Here is a 21,492-nt window from a genome sequence, read left to right on the forward strand (position 1 = left end):
ATTAGTGGAGATGTAGAAGTGTTAGAACTTGAGGTATATCATTAGAATTATTATGGTAACATGTGTCTTTTTTGGTGAAAGATATTCACATTTCCCTATCTTAAAAAATAATAGGGCATTTTTCCTTACTACTAATTGCACTGACTGACATTGGAAACAATGGTAAGAGGAACGTTTACTTTATTTGCTTTTGCCTGTGCAAAAAAGAAGAATATTTATCTGCTCCCATTATGCTCAGCTACATGCAGCAGCCTATTTGGATCACAGCGTAAAAGTGGATAACAGCACCAAGGCTCTTACTTAAATGATAACCACCAGGTTGAGAAGGTCCCAACTCACCAGTACATGCCTCCTCCTCAACAGTCATATAGTAACTTCATAAAAAGGAACCCTTTTAAAAAACATATTTGAATAAATCCTTTTTCATCCTTCTGGATAGCTTCCCCTGGTTTCTCATACTAAATGGAATCCTTATACAAGAAAAAAAAGCTGTTCTTAAAAAATGAAAAGTACTGCAATTTTAAACTGTAGGCGGTAACTGTCAGTTCTATGTAATTACAAGAAAAGTTTATGAATAAAATCAATGCATTATTTGAAAAAATGTATGCATTTTTTCTTTTATAGTACTTTTTTACATTTCAAACTGACAAAAGTAAAGTGAAATTTAAAGTATGAAAAAAATGCATTTGCAGTGGATTATCCCATATTGTTTAACTCCGCCTACTTCAATATTGTGAGCCTTTTCCTACTCTTTGCTTAAAATACTCTACCTAAAAGTAAATCACATGATTTGGTCCAATACTTTAAGTTCTGTGAAAATGTAAGAGAATATTACTGTCATCCATTAAAAGAAAAGCGTAAATCAACTATGAATAAACACAAGGAGAACGGTGATAGAGTAGAAAAATACTGACTGAGAAATCCAAATAGTTTGATTTTTCATGTAGGCTCTGTGATAAAGTAGCTGAGAGCCATTTTGAATGTCATTTAACCTCTATGCATCTATGCTTCCTCATCTAAAAATTGAAGACTTTCCACCTGTTCATTTCTATAAATCCTTTTGGACCAAGTTTTTAACCAGTGATGGATCAGAGTTGATCTTCTAAAACCAAAACACTTTCACTCAAAAACTTATACACGTAAAAATGTTTGCACATGACTTCAGGACATATGAGAGTCCATAAAGGTGTTGGTTCAGTTTCAAAATGCAATGAAGTAAATACATTTTTTGCCTCCTATTCTGTAATTATCTCAACTGCAAAATAATCTAATGTATACTAGAAAAAATATATTAATATTAATGTTATTTTTAAAATATTAATGTCAGTGAACATTTCAGAATACAAAAGTCACTCTTCCCCCTAAGCCATCCATATTTAAGTATAACATGCTTATGATTACAAACTGTTTTAAGATGTCTTGTATGACTTTTGTTTTCCATTTTAATCTTTTATTCTGTAAAATAGTTGCTTAACCCATATTAGGTTACATTTTTATGTTACTCTATAGATTTATCACTATGTAACTTACCTGAAATATGTTTCAGGTTTATCTTGATACTGATTCTTATTTAATATATAAATTCCATCAAAGATTAAAGTAGATTCCAGAATCCTGAACCAACATTTTTGAGGATTAACTAAACTGTGCTGCATTTTGGAGGGTGAAGAGAGTACTATGCACACAGCACTTATGTTAGTGAATTCTAATTTTGACATACATGTTTGTTAGCTACCAGTTTTTAAAAGTAATAAAGTGAATCCCAGTGCAATATTCTATATAGCAATACAAAAGGTTAATTAAATAAATATTAAATGAGAAGGTAATAATGTTTCAAAGATTGTTATCATCTTGCTAACCTATAATTTAAGAAAACCATGAATGTCTATTTACAGGTACTTTTTGCACATGCATATTAATAAATAGGTCCGCTTTGACATATCCTTAGAACACAATCCCTGAATAAAACTAAATAATGGTAAGAAGAATTGTGACTAAACATCGACTGAGCTTCACTTTTAATATCCGTTCCTATCACCTGTATTCCTAATGGTCAGAGTTCTCATGAGCAGCAAGGTCTCTCGTATAAAAGGTTAAATTTCAGTTAGCAAAGTCATTTAACTTTTCAAAACGATGAAAACACATGCTTGGAGTCAATCGCATAACTCTTTAATTGCAAAGATTTGTATTAGAAAAATTAATCTATGCACAGTTATTTATGTTTTGAATTACTTACTTCTATAAGTAAGGCACATTTCACATGGGTTGCTAAGTAAATACATCTTTTTTTTTCAGTATGGGATAAAAACTAAAGGTTATTATTTTGGTGACCAAGGAATATCAATTATTTCCCTGATTTTGTCCAGAAGTCAAGGCTGTTTGTGTGTATGTGTGAGTGTATATATATATGTGTGTGTGTATATATACGTGTATATATATATACACACACACATATCTGTATATATATGTGTATAGATATACACACACATATATCTGTATATATGTGTATAGATATACACACAGGCAACTATATTTTCATATACATGTGCATATATGCAGACATGGGTATGTACGTGTATGTGTGTATGTATACACACACACACATATTGCTTCACTAAAGTTTCTTCTCTTGAAAACAGGGAGGGACAGACAGAAACATTTAAATATTAAATAAATATTTATTGAGCACCTACTATTTAGAAGGCAGTGTTCTAAGAGCTAGCGGTATAGAAATAAACAAGATGCGTGAAATGTCTGCTTCCAAGGAGGTCATAGTCTAGCGTGAGGACATAGAATGTATTCACATATACAGATGCATACATATGTGTACATATATATGCATATGTATATATACACACGCAAGCATGTGTATACACACAAACAGCTAAACTATCACATAATAATATATGCCTTGTAGAGTATTTAATTGAAGTGATATGTGACTGGGGGACAATTTAGATGGTAGTGGACAAAAAAGGCCTCATTGAGAAATACCATTTAATCTGAGATCTGAATCAGAAATCAATCTTGCAAAGATCAGCATTTCTGGCAGCATTCCTTGTGCATCTTGGACAAGCATTCCAGGCAGAGGCAAAATGTCTAAAAAGAAAATGACCTTGACAACTTAGAGGAGTTGAAAGAGGACCAGAGAGACAGAAGTGGGTTTGTGAAGAGTGATGAGAGATGCCACCGATATAGGCAGCAGCCATCAAATGCAGGGCTTGGAAAAGTAGGACAATGAGGGTTTGGGTTTTATACTAAGCATGATGAAATGCCTTTGTATAAGTTTAAATGGGGAAATGACATGAAGAGATATGCATTTAAAACGTTTATATGTTGAAGCTGTGTGAGACAGAGATCGAAGGTGTGGGAGTGTGGAAGCAGGGAGCCTATTAGGCAATACTTTAGTAGTCTAAGCCAGAGAGGATGATGGAGAGAAGTGGCCACATTGGGAACGTGATTTGGAAGCAACGTTGATGGAATTTCGTGATGAATTGGAGAGAAGGGTAGAATAGAATCAAGGAAAATTTTTAGATTATAGACGAGTACATATGTTGTTACAATATTTGTGAAAACTATACTGTAAGAAGCTACAATGCAGGTTTTATGTAAAAATCTATATCTTCTATTTAGGAATGTCATTGTTTCTGAAAACTGATGCCAAAATTTCCTCCCATGGGCCATTGCATATTGCTTGAAATCTCTAACAAATGAGCCAATTAACACACATATACTTGGGTAGAAGAGCTCTGTACATTTTGGTAAAGCTACAGCCTGGTCTTATTTCCACATAAACAAGTATAGAAGGACTGAGTGTCACAGATTCGATCCTTCTCTTTACCTTATTTTATACTACAACTGAGAGAAAAGATTATATGTAAATAAGGTGAGAAAATATTTTTTAATGATGAATTTTTTTAGTGATAGAAGGCAAGAATGAAGGTTTTTTTCCTTTGTGCATTTCAGTCTGTAATCCATGTAGCACACAGAAATATTTATTTCAGAATGGTATCTCTCAACAGAATTTTTACTCTAAAAGCAGAAACCTTAATGTATTTACTTTATGCTCATCTTAAAACAGAGACGTATAATGAAGCCTTAACTCTGTGTTGAGTGTGCCCACACACACACACCTTTTAAAATGTTCTGTAAGGAAAATAGTGCTCCTGTCTCCACCATTTTATGCCATATTCCATTTCTCTCTGCAGAGTTCAACAGCATATTCATCCAGTCAGAGGCACACCTTTCCTGCAGGCATCAGAGCTCTCCCTGCTTATTCATGTCCAGAAGTGATAGCATTTTATCTCAGCGATTAAAGAAGATACTGTTTTAAGAATCATCCAACTAGTTACTGCCTGGAAACTCTCAACCAGAGATGAGAGCAGCAACCATAGGGCTCTTCCATTAGCACACCATTTGTTGCTCTGTATGGATGTTTTTTCCATCCTTTTTTCCCTCCACTGTATATTTTCCATCTGTGCTTCTAAGAAAAATGCTCCAAAGGAAAAATGCTCATTATGAGTACACAGAATTAACTTACCAACTGGTAGTTCTGTTTCCATGTGAAAGAACAGATTTTACTTGAATCCCTTTTTAATGTTTGCTAGGCTTTACATCTGTCTGTAATCCAGGCTTCTTTTTTTCCTTCCCCACCCACTCATAAGAGCTAGAAGATGTACTCTCCTAGTTCGCAGTGTGTTGTAAAGATCACCTTGCCTAAAAAAATCATGTAGCCTCTCAATACTTCTAGATGTTTTGTTGCTGGAAAATTTAACAGTAAATGCACGTTGCAGGGGCTGGCAACCTTCTAGCCCAGCTACACTTTTACTATGAAGCACAGAAGGACATTTTTCATTGTATTGTGAGGAAAGTTCTCAGATCATTGATAATCATGACATGAATACATGACAGATATATCTCTGTAAGATAAGGGATGTATTATTATAATCATATTTGCTTAGTTCTATGGCAAGAAAATTTTAAAAGCCAATTTAAGGTATTACTTTATGATGTTCCTAATCTGTTGCTTAATGATTACTGCATTCCCTGACATATATATTATTTTGCTAAATTTAGGGTCAAGTACTGATAACTCTAAAGCAACTGAATTTACGTTTTGCACATCTGGTACATATTTGAAAAAGATGATAGATGGTTTGGAAATGTCTGTTAAAGTGAAAGAAAAGATACCGTCCATGATTCAATTTTTCCTCTCCCATAGTAAGCAAGTTAACTGAAGTGGAGACTCACTATCCAGGATAGAAGAGGGAACCTGGGTTTACCCACAGTCCCTGAAAATGATATATGTCTACATGAGCAACAAAGCTTGCAAGTTTGGCTTGATGCAGCAGTCTGTAATATCTATGTGTACAATTTTCTGTCTTTGAGTGTTTTTTGACATTTATTATTAACAATAAAAGCTGAGTGAAATGAAAGTAGCAATCTTATTGATTCTTAGGAGCTAGAAAGGCACATTTAATAGCTTAATACCTTTTAGTAGACCAAAGCACATAGAGATCTCTAGCAGTAATATTCTCTGTTAAAATTCTAAAACTCCAGAACACTCTTTTTTAAATAATGAATCCTACCAACTAACAATAAAATATGATGTATCCTATTCTCTATATATCTTACTTCTGAAGTAAATTATCCTGGAAACATAAAAAGCAGTATCTTATTTCCATCACTGTTCAATAGATAAATAAACAAATAAATAAAACAAACCATAACAGTCAAGTGATATTTTAGAGAGACCAAGATTATCAGAAATTGTGATAAACTGATTAGCAGGACAGAAATATAAGCAAATCTTGATTCAAATTTACTATATAGTATCATAATACTAATTATAGAGATTTTACTTATCTTACATGGTTGTAAAGATAAAATTTGCTAGAGACACAAAATACATACATGTAAAGAAAAAAATCTGTGGAAAGGTGCATAGTGGGCAATTTCATTCTAAATGATAGCAAGAGTTAAGATAATAAAGGAGTGATGAATTGTTATAAAACTTACTTGTACAAGGAGAAAATAATGAAGTAAGGGAATAAGTTAGCACAGTGGTAAAATAATTTTAACACTCATGTAGGGTTACTATGGTAAAAGGAAAAGTAAATTTGGAAAGGAAGGCGGAATATTACAAAAAATTTTTTGAATAGTGCATCTCAACTCTGCTATAACTGTGAGATAACATGATTTCTCCTCCAAAGCTCTAATCATTATCCTTGCTATCCGTGTCTACAATCTGGACCTGCTATTGATAATATAGCTATTGGTAGAAGGAGAAATTAGTTGCTAATTTTTCTGCTGGTATTACTGTATTTCTTCCGAGATCCTCGGGAAGGTTTTGAGCATGAAGGTGACATTAAAGAGTTGCAGCATCTCTGTCCATTTCCCATTTGTATTTTGAGGAGTGGTTATTAATTTCTCTGATGAGTTCAAAGAGAGGTAAAAGAGACATTGGGAAAGTTAAGAGGGAAGAAGTTTAGGGTTTGGAGTATGTGGTAATTCACGTTTCTCACTTTCCATAGATGTTCTTTCTCAAAGCTTCCCTGGTGCTGTACATTTCTGACACTTTTATGAGTGTATTTTTAATCAATTGATGATAAATAGAAGAACATACATTGCTTCCAATCACAAAATAGAAATAGTATAGTACCATTGGTCATTCCCTATATCCATTCCTTGCATGATAAAATGGTATCATCTGCTATGTTCTCTACAGTGAATGGATGCAGATCCGGGTAGTTTCTGCTTGAAGATTAGATATTCAGCCTATATTCTCTGAACTTAATGTTGCATCAGAGAACAAGGGTGACTATAACTTATGTCTTGCTTTGTACATGGTCAATTTGTTAAATTGTTGAGTTTTAAGACATTTTCTATCTCATATGAAAATTTAGAATTTTCTCATTTTTCAATAGCATTAACCTAATTTGTGTTCTGGGTAGCTTTCAGGGAAGATTATGAGCAATAACTGTATGCAACTCATGGGCAAGTTTCTTACCAGAGCCTTGGAGTTTGATTGCCCTTGGTATAATAAGACTACTAGAAATATAGTAAGAAGAATAGTCTAATTTATCATATATCCGTATAGCTGGCACTTTGCTGAGTAATTCTATTTACAATGTATGTCATATTATAAATGAATTTATTAATTTATAATAATATTTATCATAATATTTATATTACTTTAAATATTTATTATATTTATAATATTTATAAATAATGGTGATATGTTACTAGTTTTAAACATTCCATACGGTTGGAACTACACAGATTGTGAACATCTACCACATTGTATGACCATCTTCCTATAGCTCCCTATAACTCTTCTATTTTGTGTTACAATTATCTAAATGCTTAGCTTATCTTCCACACTAAACTATAATCTTCGTGTTTGTTATTTACATTTGCTCCTTTGCACCTGGTAGATAAGTACTAAATATCTATTGAGTGAGTGAATTAATTTTTCTCTTGATCCTAGTTCTTCAAATGTTAAGAATAGCAATGGGTCAAGATATTCAAAGCCATTAAAACTATGAATATAATCATCTGTTGTAAATAAATAAATAGTATGACAACAATAATCACAAGAGATATACTTCAATATTTTGATAAAGAAGCAAATCGAAACTACCGTGCTTAGAGGAATTAATTAGTATAATTATGGCGCCTAATTTTAACAGATAAATTTTTCCATTGCCAAGCTTGTTCATAAAATGTGCTACTTTCTTTCTTAATGGAACCTCCACAGTGCAAATGTTTCATAAGCATGATGTTTAATCTTACAGGTATTAGTGTGGTGACTCTGGTTAGGCCTTTCATTGAGGATACATTTTAGACTGGCAGTTTTAAATTACTACATGTGGTCCTAATGCTGAAACTTTTAAAGGTGTAATTAGGAGGGAGTGGAGGAATCACCAGTGTCTCTAACACAAAATGTCAGTGGTTTTAACAATTAAATGTGGTAGCGTTTAAATCATGCACTTCCATTGACACCCAAACAATAAAATCTAACTATTAAGATGGCATCCAGATAGTAGATGATTTCACAGGAAAGTGCTCAGACCTCCATCAAGTTAAGAATCAATAGCATCTAGGCAATTGTGGTGGAGTCAAAGACACAGGTCGCAGCTCGTGAAAAACCCTCTGTACTGGAGCTGTATTCAATTATCACCACTAATGTAAAATCAACCTTGGTATAAAAGATAAAAGGGTAAAGTTCTCACAAATGATCACTTATCGCTCCATTCCAAAATGCATACAGCATTCATTATAGATCGAAATGCCACTCAAATTTCATCATTTAGTATGGTTTTGAAACAGCCAAACCATTAACCGAAGAGAGTAGCTTTTTATATTTATACAACTAGTGACTAATGAAACATTATACCCAGTGTGCAAAGGGGAAAAAACCTTTATTTTGCAATGAACCCAACTGGTGCCCCTTTTAAACACAGCATAATATGGTTTCACTGTTTCATTGAGCCTCTCATTACTTGTGTCAATAATCCTAGGTAAACCACTGTTGAACTTCACAGCATTTATCTAGCAGCATGAATAGCATTAATCTATGGGGTGCTTTTGATGAATTGTAGTTCAAAAAGCAAAGCCAAAAATGACTTCTCACAAAGTGCTTAGGGAAGTATTTATTAGAAACATGTCAACTGCCAACTACCTGAAGGTAGCTTGGCTGTTTAGGAAATCATGCTGTTGGCTAGCTTGCAAACACTGAGAAGATATATGAATTTTCCTGACTTGAACTCCTTTAAAAAATGATATACTTTTCATTTGGTATATTATTTTTTCTGTCACTTCTCTTCTAGTTCTCAATATTTTATGTCATATAGATTTTGACACAATGTGACATGGTCTACAACACGTCCCCAGGTTCTCAGAAACTGTTAGGTGAGAGAAGCACTTGGAAAATTAAGGTGAATCATATAGGCTACACTTTCCCTATATGACTGCATGATCTAAACATCCAGGGAGCATCAACTGAAATCTACTCTTGGATCCTGCTCTAAGGATCTGACTTACTTTCCTGACACACCCGGTGGTTGTAACATTCTCTCTGGCAGAAAGGCCAGCAGGGTTTGTCTACAGGGATTACCACATTTAAATCCAATTTACCAGTCTAATTTGATTAGGCTAATTTTTCCAAAGTTGAATTTTGTACAATTCATGAAGGGCTAGAAATTAAACTGTTAGTTCCACTATTTTCTGGATGTTTTACACGAATAGCCTATTCACTGTGAGCCTTTCGTTGCTTACCATAGCAGAGCGGTATTAAGTACTGAGAGATCTTATACAATAATACAATTTGAAAATAGGAAAACTGTATATTGACTGAAAATATCAATTTTTTCCAACTTTGGCAAAATGAACAAAATGAACATCTATGAAAAATAACACGCATTTAATTATTTTTTCCCTAAAATTAATCTCTTTACAAAGAAATAGACTAGACTCCCAAAATTCTTTTTGGAAAGGTATGGAACAAACACGTACTTCTTTCAGTATTCCATATATGGATTTAAGGGAAAGATGTCAAATAAACATATTTTGTCCATCGTTTCTAAGATTCAGGATTTGTGACAGCGCTGTGTTATATACAATACTCATTTAGTATACTGTAATATTATGTTGAATATAATACTAGTCCCAGGAAAGTTTTCTTGGTGAAATATGATGGAAATCTTACATTGGCTAATGGCTCTTCCTAGTGGAGATTCACAATGCACCCTGACATATACAATAAAGTCTGAGGAGTACTACAGTAAAGAAACCTGACTAATTTATTTATTGCAATATTCATCAATCTCATAAAAATTCATCTCCATCTAACAATATCTAAAAGAAGCTACCTTATGAAAAACCCATTGTGTCATTTGAAAGTTGGAAAAAACAGAAATTGTATTCACTCATGGGGACTCGTATTTCTTTTTGCGATTTTGTTATATGTACTCATATTGTGCGATAAGTATCGTCAAGAAAAGTCTGTAAGAACTTTAAATTATTGTTCACATGAAAGTAATGCAGTTATTGTTAATATTGTACACTTCTATTTTTGCTGCATTTCAATGACACACTGTCATTCTTTGTGAAACCAAATTACAGAAGTTATAAAGTATATGTTTATGATAATATAACAAAAATTAGCTTAAAGGATATGTAATTTCCATGATTCCGGATTATAAATGAAAGCATTTATTTATAGAATTTAAAGACAATCAACCAGGTGTGATGGCTCACACCTGTAATTCCAGCACTTTGGGAAGCCGAGGCAGGCTGATGGCTTGAAGCCAGGAGTTCAAGAAAAGTCTGGTGAACATGGCAAAAACCCATCTCTACTAAAAATATAGTGGTGCACACCTGTAATCCCAGCTACTAGGAAGGTGAAGCATGAGAATCACTTGAACTCAGGAGGTGGAGGTTGCAGTGAGCTGAGATCACGCCACTGCACTCCAGCCTGGGCAACAGAGCAAGACTCTGCCTTCAAAAATAAACAAATAAATAAATAAAAATGAAATAAAGACGATCATTAATATAGTTTATGAGCCAACATATAAGAAGTATATTTATAATTGAGAAAGCTTTTCATGAAAAAACTTATGTATGTTTTAATTTTATCAATCTGACCGGGAATATATTAATATTAAATCTTGGAGATACTTATGAGATGTTCTTCTGAAATAAAAAGAAACTGTGCAATTTTGTTTACTGTGCTTAAAATTTTGATATATTTAAAGTTTTTCAAGTTATGCATCCTTTCACATATAATGTTTTCAAAAAGGTACTCACCATGCACAATGAGAACATACTCTGCGCTGCTTTGGCCAATCGTGTTTGTGGCTTCACATCGATATGTACCATTATCCGTTTTGTTCAGGAAAAGAATGTTTAGCTCCCTACCACTCACAACCATTCGGTCAGGATCTGGTAATTCTCCGCCATCCTTTGTCCACAAAACAGGTTCTGGCCTATTGGATTGAAACATGCACGTAGATAGCAAAAATAAGAAATGTTACATATCTGTGAATTAAGTAAATCAATCAATTTTAAGTACTTAACACGTATTTTGTACATAACCATATGCTAACTTCTATCAGATACTAAAAGGACCATCACACTCACTCAAAAGAGTTGGAGGTATAGCAAATATAATCTGCTTCTATCATATTTAATTAAGGAGATATGTATTCAGAGACTAATTTGTTGAGTCACTATAGCAGTCACTTCTGGTTACCCGCTCAAGTCCTGTGGCCCAGATTCTGCTGCTAATGGCTCACACCCCACATTGGAAGACTGCCCTTAGGCTATTGGGGATAAATCTTCCTCAGATGTATTTGGATATAAGTAAACATAAATATTTATATTTATATATAAATATATATTTCATAAATATTTATATTAAAATATGAATATAAATATATAACGAATAATTAATATTTATATTATAATAAGTAATAATAAATATATAAGTATTTATAGTCATACATATAAATAAATATAAAATATAAAATAAATATTAAAAAGATAAAAATCTTTGCACTTAGGGCCACCCCTGTGGCACAGCTTTGCTTGAAAACACCTGAATCTTCTCCATTTCACCTCTGCTGCTTTTCTCATTCTTGTAGAGGTTTTTACTGTGAGTTTTCTTTTAACAAAACTCCTGCAAAGGATCCCTATCTCAAAACATGCTTTTAGAAAAGAAACAATAAATGAATCATAGATTCCCCTCTTCAAAAATTTCAGTCTTCTGTAATAATTAATGATAGAAATAGTTGTTAATATCTATTACCATCTGCTAGTTGTTATCCTAGGTGCTTTATATTTATTTTCTATAATTCTCAGAAGAACACTTTGATGAATGTTACTTTTTAAAATATCCTGCATATAAGAATATAGAAGAGAGAAGTATTCAAATCCTGGCCTTCCTCTATAGTTGATGTTTCATCCACTACCTCCTGCTTTCTAACATGATGAATGTTTTTCTAGACTTAGTATGACAAGTTTTCTAATTTAAGCATAATTTTATCACATGGAATCATTTTCTCAAAAGCTTTGTTAAATTTGATAGAAGTATTGAATTTATTTTATGTTATTGTGAATACAATTGGAACAGAGGCATTGAGTAAGTCATGTCTATGGCTATGGCATCCTTTCTAAGAGGAAGGATATATACTATTCTAACAAAATTTTGTGGAAGGGAAAAAAGTTGTGAAAAACAATAACAAATATTGTAAAGAATATCCAAACAAGCAGATTGGCATTGGGATAAAGGAACTGATCATCAAGTGTTTAAGTACCGGAAACACTTGAAGAGTGTGATCTTGTAATGTAAGAAATATGTATTTTGTCTCCTCCCCAGCTCCTAACATAGTGCTCCTGAAGCCCGATAGACAGGGGTGATAGCAGAAATTTTTGTTCTATTTAGCCTTTGACCCCAGTTCCTGACAAGAAACTCGTAAGACCTTTATACAGTCATATGCCACTTAACTTTGAGGATATTGTCTGAGAAATGTGTCATTAAGTGATTTTGTCATTGTGCAAACACCATAGACTACATTTACACAAACCTAGATGGCATAGCCTACTACAAACCTAGGCTGTATGCTATAGCCTATTGATTATGCTATAAACTTGTACATCATGTTACTGCTCTGAATACTGGAACAAGTTGTAACACAATGGTAAGTCTTTGAGGGTATAGACATGGAAAATGTATAGTAAAAATATAGTGTTATAATATTTTGGGACCACTATCCTGTATGTGGTGCATCATTGATCAAAGTGTTGTTATGTGGTGCATGACTGTAATTTCCTGAGTGACAATAGTCTCTGACACAGAGCTTCTAAGTCTCTTAGAATTTCCTGATAGGAGAATCTTTTGCTCTGAGATGCTCCTATGAGATGTTCTAATCAGAAGATTCTGATGGGCTCCTAGGCAGCTTGCTGGGTAATTACGGGTTGGAACTTTCAGTCCTATTTTCCTTTCAGCCTCCAGGGAGCTGAGGTGACTGAAGGTTGAGACAATCATCAGTGGTCAATGATACAACCAATGATGCCTACCTAATGAAGCCCCCACACAACCAAAAGGACGGATTTAGAGAGCTTCTGTATTGCACAGCATGCGGAAGGTCCAATATGGAGGCATGCCAGGAGAGGGCATGGAAGCTCCACTCCTCTTCCCACATACCTTGCCCTATCCATCTCCTCATCTCGCTGTTCATCAGTTGACTTTGTAGGGGAAAGATAGATAGATAGATAGATAGATAGATAGATAGATAGAGATAGAGATAGAGATAGATATAGATATAGATATAGATTTTTTTTTTTAAGTTCCACAAAACGTGTGTAGAACATGCAGGCTTGTTACATAGGTATACTTGTACCATGGTGGTTTCCTGCACCCATCAACCCATTATGTAGGTTCCCTCCCCTCACCCCCGACCCCGCAACAGGCTCTGGTTTGTGTTGTTCCCTTCCCTGTGTCCATGTGTTCTCATTGTTCAACTCCCACTTATGAGTGAGAACATAAAGTGTTTGGTTTTCTGTTCTTGTGTTAGTTTGCTAAGGATGATGGCTTCCAGCTTTATTCATATCCCTGCAAAGGACATGATCTCATTCCTTTTTATGGCTGCATAGTATTCCACGATGTATATGTGCCACATTTTGCTTATCCAGTCTGTCATTGATGGGCATTTGCATTGGTTCCAAGTCTTTGCTATTGTAAATAGTGCTGCAATAAACATATGTGTGCATGTGTCTTTATATTAGAACAATTTATATTCTGTTGGGATTGCTGGGTTAAATGGTATTTCTGGTTTTATATCATTGAGGAGTTTGTGTCTTTACATTAGAATGATTTATATTCCTTTGAGTATATATCCAGTAATGGGATTGTTGGGTTAAATGGTATTTCTGGTTCTAGATCCTTGAGGAATCACCACACTGCCTGCCACAATGGTTGAACTAATTTACATTCCCATCAACAGTGTAAAAGCGTTCCTATTTCTCCACAGCCTTGCCAGTATCTATCGTTTCTTGACTTTTTTATAATCGCCATTCTGACTGATGTGAGATGGTACCTCATTGTGGTTTTGATTTTCATTTCTCTAATGATCAGTGATGTTGAATTTTTTTTCATATGTTTGTTGGCTGCATAAATGTCTTCTTTTGAGAAGTGCTTGTTCATATCTTTTGCGCACTCTTTGATGAAGTTGTTGTTTTTTATCTTGTAAATTGGTTTAAGTTCCTTGTAGAATCTAAATATTAGACCTTTGTTAGATGGGTAGATTGCAAAAATTTTCTCCCATTCTGTAGGTTTCCTGTTCACTCTAATGATAGTTTCTTTTGCTGTGCAGAAGCTCTTTAATTTAATTAGATCCCATTTGTCAATTTTGGCTTTTGTTGCAATTGCTTTTGGCATTTTCATCATGAACTCTTTGACCATGCCTATGTCCTGAATGTTATTGCCTAGATTTTCTCCTAGGTTTTATGGTTTTGTAATATTCTTTATAATTAATGAGTAAATATAAGCAAAGTGTTTCCCTGAGTTCTGTGAGCTATCCTACCAAATTAACAAAACCCGGGAAGGAAGTCACAGGAATCAGGGTTGGTAGGCAGCTGGTCAGAAGTACAGGTAACAGCCTAGTGCACGTGAGCGGCATCTGAAATGGGAGGCAATCCTGTGGGACTGAGACCTCAATCTGCAGTGTAACTTATACATGAATTGAATTACATGACACCCAATTGGTGTCTCATGAAAAACTGATTAGTGGTGGGGGAAACTGTTGGTAATATACATTTTGGTGGTCAGAGACAAAGTGTTGTAGTAAATGTGTAAGTATAAAGTAGTAAACAGTTTGGTTTTTCCTGTCTTCGGAAAGATAAAAAACAAAAAGGGAGGGTAATTGTATCAGATCTAGATCCATGAACATTCTGAAAGAGCATTATATGATAACAAGTGAAGAAACTAGGTGCATAAAATATTGGAAAAATATAGTAATGTGTATTATTCAATTATATAGACAAATCACTCCCCTAGTATCCTTAATAAAAGCCAAATCATTAATAGTTCGCAACTTGCTTCATTTATCCTAAATCTTTTAACTGCTATTTGAATTTACCAATTCTTATTTTATAACAGGGTGGATTGTCTGGACATCCTTAACATCTCTTGAAGGAGCAAAAGATGATAAAATAAAACTGATTTGTAGCAATGTAGAAATCTTGTCCTTTCCACAAAGTTACATAAGACCCATATTAAAATAGCAGTTATACTGGTGATACTTTGGGGTTTAGAACATTCATCTTTATAGTACTACTCAAGGGAAGTAATTTAGTATCTTAGGAGGCAATCTTTTCCTGATGTTTGAACTTTTAAGCACATGCAGAGAAAATTGTATGTATGTATATATACACTTCTATACACTCAAAATTATCCTCCAAAATCTAAAGTGTTATGACTTTTTCCTAGTTGTGTTTGTAAGCTTTTAGTCACATCTTAAAGCAAATGGCTCTGTAAATATGTAGTTAAATTCAGATACGTCTTTTTAAATTGTTTACATAGAAATGCAGTTAAAGATCTAGATAAAGTATTCAAGTTGCCAATCTGTATTTTAAAACAAAACAATTTGTTTCAAAAACAACAACAACAACAACAACAAAAATTTCCTTAAAGGAAATAGCAACAGCAGCATCTACAAAATTGGTTAACAGGAGGATGTAGTTGCATAAGTCTTTGCTGACACTGAACTGAATCCTTCAAGAATTCTTGATCCTAGTCTCTGTGGTAAATCTTCAAGGTGGCAAAATAGCACCACAAGATGCAAATTTAATGAAATAGAGGTTAGAGTTTATGCATAGATTACAAATAGCCTACACATATTCCCAATTAGTTTTTAAAATGTTCAAGCTTCTCAATATCACCATAAAAATATTAAGTGGTTTAGCAAGTCTTGATACAATTTGTGTTTCATCTTAATAAAGAGGGCCCCTAGGCTTTCTCTAATTGGAACCCAGAAATGATTTAGCTTCTTGCTACAAATGAATAACAATCTTCCCTGCTGTTCAGGCATCCAAAGACATCATTTAAAAGTGGTTCCAGTCTACAGTTTCTATGTGATAAGGCTGAAAAGAGCAGGAGCTAGACACCGGGAGTGACAGGACAGTGAAAATAACATCAGATGTGAGATGATCATGTCACGCCACTCTACATGAGAACACTTAGTCCACCAGGAACATTTCTCTTTAACCAGCCCAAATAATTAAAAAGTTGGAAAACTTATGTTTGAGATAAAATTTTGATTGCGTTTCTATCAATTCTATAAAACTACAAAGATGTTTATTTTTCTTTATATCTAAAGATATTTTTTCGGCAGTTTCTTCCTAGAGCAACAGACAAGTTAAATGTAAAAAGAGAAACAAAATATGCTTATACATTTATTCTCAAATATCCTGAGGCATTCATTGATGAAGTTGTTTTTAATCTTAACACTTTTTTTTAAGAAAACCTATTAACTCGGTGTTTTGTTTTCTACATATCTAATAAGAGATTACCTGTATGTTTCACAATTCCTCATTTATAAATTACTGTTGAAAGGTATTGCCACAAGTCTCTCAGACGTTGATTTTTATTTAATGTTTGAACCAAATACAAACCTGATTACTAATTTTCAGTGATATTCTTTAATTTGTATTTGGTGCATTTATTCTGTGCCATTATACCATAGCAACAGTGCTTCTAATCTTTTCTGCTATTAGAAACTATGGGATTATTCACTCCCTAGATACTGAGAATGGAAACTTTCTTTGCCTTAACCGTTCACATCCCCTCTTTCAGGTTCGTGCTTCCTAACAGGAATAAAGAACAAGAAGTTCAGTAATGGAGAAGTGAGTACTATCATGTAGGTCTCCCAGGAAAAGAATCTTCCTGGTGTAGAAAGGGACAGGAGTTAAACACTATGCAAAATTTGAAATGTTCTCTAGTCTCTCCTTTTTCAAAACAGTGATATCCCCCCTTGGGATATGTGCTGCCTTTTTTTCATAAGGACAGGATATACTGGGGTCTAACACTGAAATTAATCCTATGAAAATTAAACTTACTTTTCCTAGATGGGAAAAAAAAAAGTCCCCTTTCCTATCTGAAAAAAAAAAAAAGTCAAATTCAAGAAAACATCTTGTTCTGTCTTAAAGGACAATGAACAAAAATTTCAAATATTTACATCTTACACTTCCTTTAAGACAAAGCACAATCATATAGTCAGTAGCTTTATGCCTATGTACCATGTCACCACATGAAGATGCCTATTGGCTTTATTTCAGTTTAGAAATTCCACAGATGGGCAGTAAGTATTATTAAAGTTTTAAAACCAGGGAGATTTTTAAAAACTTAATTCCTCTCTATTTCCTGTGATATTTTCACTGGAAAGTGAAAGAAGGTGGTAGGAGTTACATAAACATCTTGATCCTTTTTCTGCTTTAAGCAAAGACTTTTCGATTAAGAAATTATAGTAAGAGTCTATGCATAATATGCCCAATGTTTATGTTATTATATTTTTAGAGAGAGGGAGGGATAAGGTAAATGTAAATTAATTAACAAATGGATTTGAAGATTGTTCAAGTAAAAGATTTGAAATTTACCGAGTTCAGGAAAAAAGAATCCTGAACAAACTTTAGCCTAGTCATTTCCCCTTTGGGTAGACTGAGATTACATCTCTAAATGAAGCCCAAACACTGCTAAATAATTGAGGAGGAACAAAAAAGGAGAAGAGGAGAAATATTAGAAGCTCGGGTTTCTTGGTAGCTTTTTAAAAAAATTAAAATGTAAATACAAAGCAATCTAAAAGAGCAGTATTCTGAAAATTGTGAATGTGATTACAAATATAATTTTTAACAACTTTCTGTCAGAAGTTAAGGATGTAGCTGAAAAACAGCAAGAAATACAAAAGGACTACTTCTGGGCCTATTTATTGCAGTGATCACTACAAATTTAAAAACTACACTAAGGGGTTTTTGTTATTGAAGATCAAGTAAATACTTCTAAACATAATTTATAAATAGCATTCCACATATATGCAAAGTCATATTAATTATTGAAAAATTATTGCTTAGGCCATTGGAGTGTACATCAAGCTGTGTTTTCTCCTCAGATTTCATTTTTGTGCAATTTAGTTGTAATGAAATTAGATTTTCTTTTACTCTTGGTATTGCTTTCATACTTTTATGGGAGCAATTCTTTAAATATCAAACAAATTTTAGTATAAGCGAGCTTAAATTTGAGTGTTTTACTTATTAAAATTTAGGCTCATTTTAAAATATAATAAATGAAACATCTATGAAACATCTAAAAGACTATCTGTCTGATAGTCTTGGTACATATACAAATGAGAAAAAACAAAACTTCAGCACTATTTATTGTAGAGTAGTCTTCAATGTGTTTCCACAGATTTAATTAACAGAAAGTGTCCTATCTACACTTACATCTTAAGACAGATAAGAGATCAATGAATTTTCTTTTTTGTTAGTTAAAAAATTTTCTGTATGTTCTTTCATAGGTACTTGATAAATGCATAAAATTATCAAATAATTATCTATAAACAAATCTGTGCAAGTTTTTGAACCAGGGATTGTGAGGGGTATAAAAAACTTAAAATAAAGATCTGTTCTGTGGTATTATAATCTAGTAGTTTCTTTAAGATATATGTCATCAACCATAATATTTGGTAGCATACAGTAAGTGGCATAAATGAGTTATAAAACATCAGAAAGATTCATCACCTATATTAGGGACATTATAATAGGCTTTATGAAAAATACAACTCTTGATTACTGTGTTTAATTATAGCAGAATTTTGACAAGTAGAAATAGAATACACCAACTCAATAGGAGTCTGAGCCCTGGGTAGAATGCTTGCCCTCAAGAGGCCATAATGTTGAAAAGATTAATTCAAATATTGCGAATGCCAGGAAAGAAATGAGAATAGGGTTACCAAGTAAAATTGCTATTGGCAAAAAATTACAAATTAAGAAAAGGTAAAGTTAAAAGCACTTAATATGATAACTGAGTTGGGAGTAATAAAAGCAAAGGCAAGCTATAAGTTGTGTGTGAAGAATCAAGAACAAGTACGCTTATAAGTAGCTTAGTACAAGAGAAAGTCTATAGGATGAAAAGTAGAACATGAAAAAGTATTATTTTAGTGTAAGACCAGAAAACTGATGGTTACATCAATATGGAAGAGAGAATGAAATGTGGGAAGGACGTTTTGGTCATAAACAGGTGCAACATGAACAAAAGCAAATAAATAGAAAAGTTTGGGGTACAGGTATTGGGGAAACATCTGTACATTTAAAGTAAGAAACAGGGCCTGGAGTGCCAGCTGAAGAATCTAGACTTTCTTTAAAAATGAAATTATCTTATTTTGGTGTTTGAGAAATGAGTATTCCTGATCAGAGTTTCTTTTAAGAAAATTAATGTGAAACATCTGGGGAAAATCCAATAAAGAGGCCATATATACAGTTCTTAAGACAGATTCCTACCATAAGGGAGAGAAATAATAAAGAAAAGTACATAATAAACAATAAAAGAGCCTTGAAAAAGTAAATACAACTTTTTTGAAGCTAGGCAACGTATGGTGTTAAGGAAGAGATGAAAGAAACTCTCTTTACATTGTCTAGTCTGTACAACAGGTGCAATCTTAGTGCCAAAAAGAAAAACAACAATTTAAAGACTAACCAACCAACCGATTAAACAAAAAGGAGATGGAAAAGAGATTGAAATAAAGTCAAGAGGGAAAAACTGATGATTTCCATTTCGAACATGCTGAATTCAAGTGTTACAAGAAAACCAAGAAATACATTTTGATCCAGCAATTAAGTAAATAAATAATTATAAATCAGGGAAGAGGGCAGAACTGGAATTTTTACAGAGATGGGCGTCAATCATGTTTCCAAGCTAAAGAGAGGAAAAAAAAAAAAACAAAAAAAGAGCACATCACTGGGCGTCTTAGAATACACTTACTTAGAAAATAAGAAAAGGCAATACAGTCTAAGAATTCTAAGAAAAAGAAGAGAATAGTGTCATAGGAGCAAGAAAAAAATCCTTTCAAAATGTATGGTCCTGAATGTTTATCTTTATAACCTCACTAATACCTTGACTTCTCAGTTGTCTGATTTTTCTCCTGTCCAATAATTATTTTGCTAGCCACCTCCGCCATGATAACACACTTCACATTGTCATCATTGTTACTTCCATAAAAGTCTCATTTTTTTTCTAATTACAAACTTCTGTTTGTTCAGTTCACTATTCTCTTATCCATCATCAAAACCTCCAATCTTAACTGAGGGGCACACTATTTTCCTTTATTCTTTAATGCCGCTCTCCCCTTCACTTCTGTCCTTAACCAGTCTTATGATCCAGTCAGTCAGATTTGTTTTGTTTTGTTTCATTTTTCCCTTTCTCCATCCATTATTATCTGGTTAATTCCCAGCCTTAATGAACCCAACTTTTCATCTTCTCTGTGCCTTTAGCTCATCATCGAAGCAAGCTAAAGAAAAAGGAGGAGAAGGTAAATGATGTTTGTTTTATTAAATACTGTCCTTGAAGTCATCATGCAAGTGTGCACAGGAAGAGCAAGGACAAAGGCAATTTTAAAGCCAAACTAAATTTCATTACTGTATCTTGGGGTTTTTTTTGTTGTTGTTGTTTGCCAATCTGTTGAAATATGCATAATGTATTATCATTAATGTCATTAAGAATGTGTGATTGGGCATACACATTTCTCTTTCCCATAGCTGTTTAACGTAATATTGAAAATAGATATTTTTGAAAAACTCTGTATCTTAATATAGTTAGTACCCTCATTTGTTAAACTGGATTTGTTCTAACATTTCAAATATTTAGTACTGAAATAGAAGTATAAATGTACAGAGAAAAAGGAAGGAGAGGATTGAATAAATTACCCAGATGAAGTAAATTCTTAAACCACTTATCTTTTAAATATAGATTTCCCACTGTGTTTTTTCACCTATTGCAGTTACTTGTATTGATTAATTTAATGTGTCTTTGTATATTTGTGTGTGAGAAAGAACAAGGTAGTTCCTTAGCTTTTCTTCTCATTGGCCTCTACTCTTCTGTTTTAAGTACTTCTCGATATGTTCTTCAGTTTCTTATTTCATCCTCACAATTATCATGAGTTAGAGTTTGCCCAGTATTGATATGGCATTGCCCATGTCTTCACAGTTGATTTTATGAAAAACAATACACTTTTTTTCTTCTATTTATAGTTTGAGAATCCCAGAGACTCCTGTCGAAAGGCTCAATAACAAAAGTTTCTACTCAAACATCACCATCAGTACTTCTGTCTGACAGGGTCAAAGACATTTTAATGCAGTAATAAATGAAGTTTGAAGTGGCAAATTCAAGCCTACTTTACTCCCTTAAACTGTAAATTGAAATGCTGATTCTAAGTTTATCTACTT

General features: G+C 33.4%; 1 protein-coding gene across 4 annotated transcripts in view; it reads right to left on the bottom strand.

Annotated features, from left to right (window-relative positions):
• Window positions 1–21,492, bottom strand: part of CADM2 (cell adhesion molecule 2) — a 1,083,199-nt gene that overhangs the window by 85,385 nt on the left and 976,322 nt on the right. For all 4 annotated transcript variants that reach the window (XM_050782110.1, XM_050782111.1, XM_050782109.1 and 1 more), the window contains one exon: window positions 10,810–10,988. In XM_050782110.1, the coding sequence (XP_050638067.1) occupies window positions 10,810–10,988 (179 nt within the window). The remainder of the gene's footprint in view (window positions 1–10,809; window positions 10,989–21,492) is intronic.

This window comes from Macaca thibetana, chromosome 2 (assembly GCF_024542745.1).
Source record: "Macaca thibetana thibetana isolate TM-01 chromosome 2, ASM2454274v1, whole genome shotgun sequence".
Lineage (NCBI taxonomy): Eukaryota > Metazoa > Chordata > Mammalia > Primates > Cercopithecidae > Macaca > Macaca thibetana.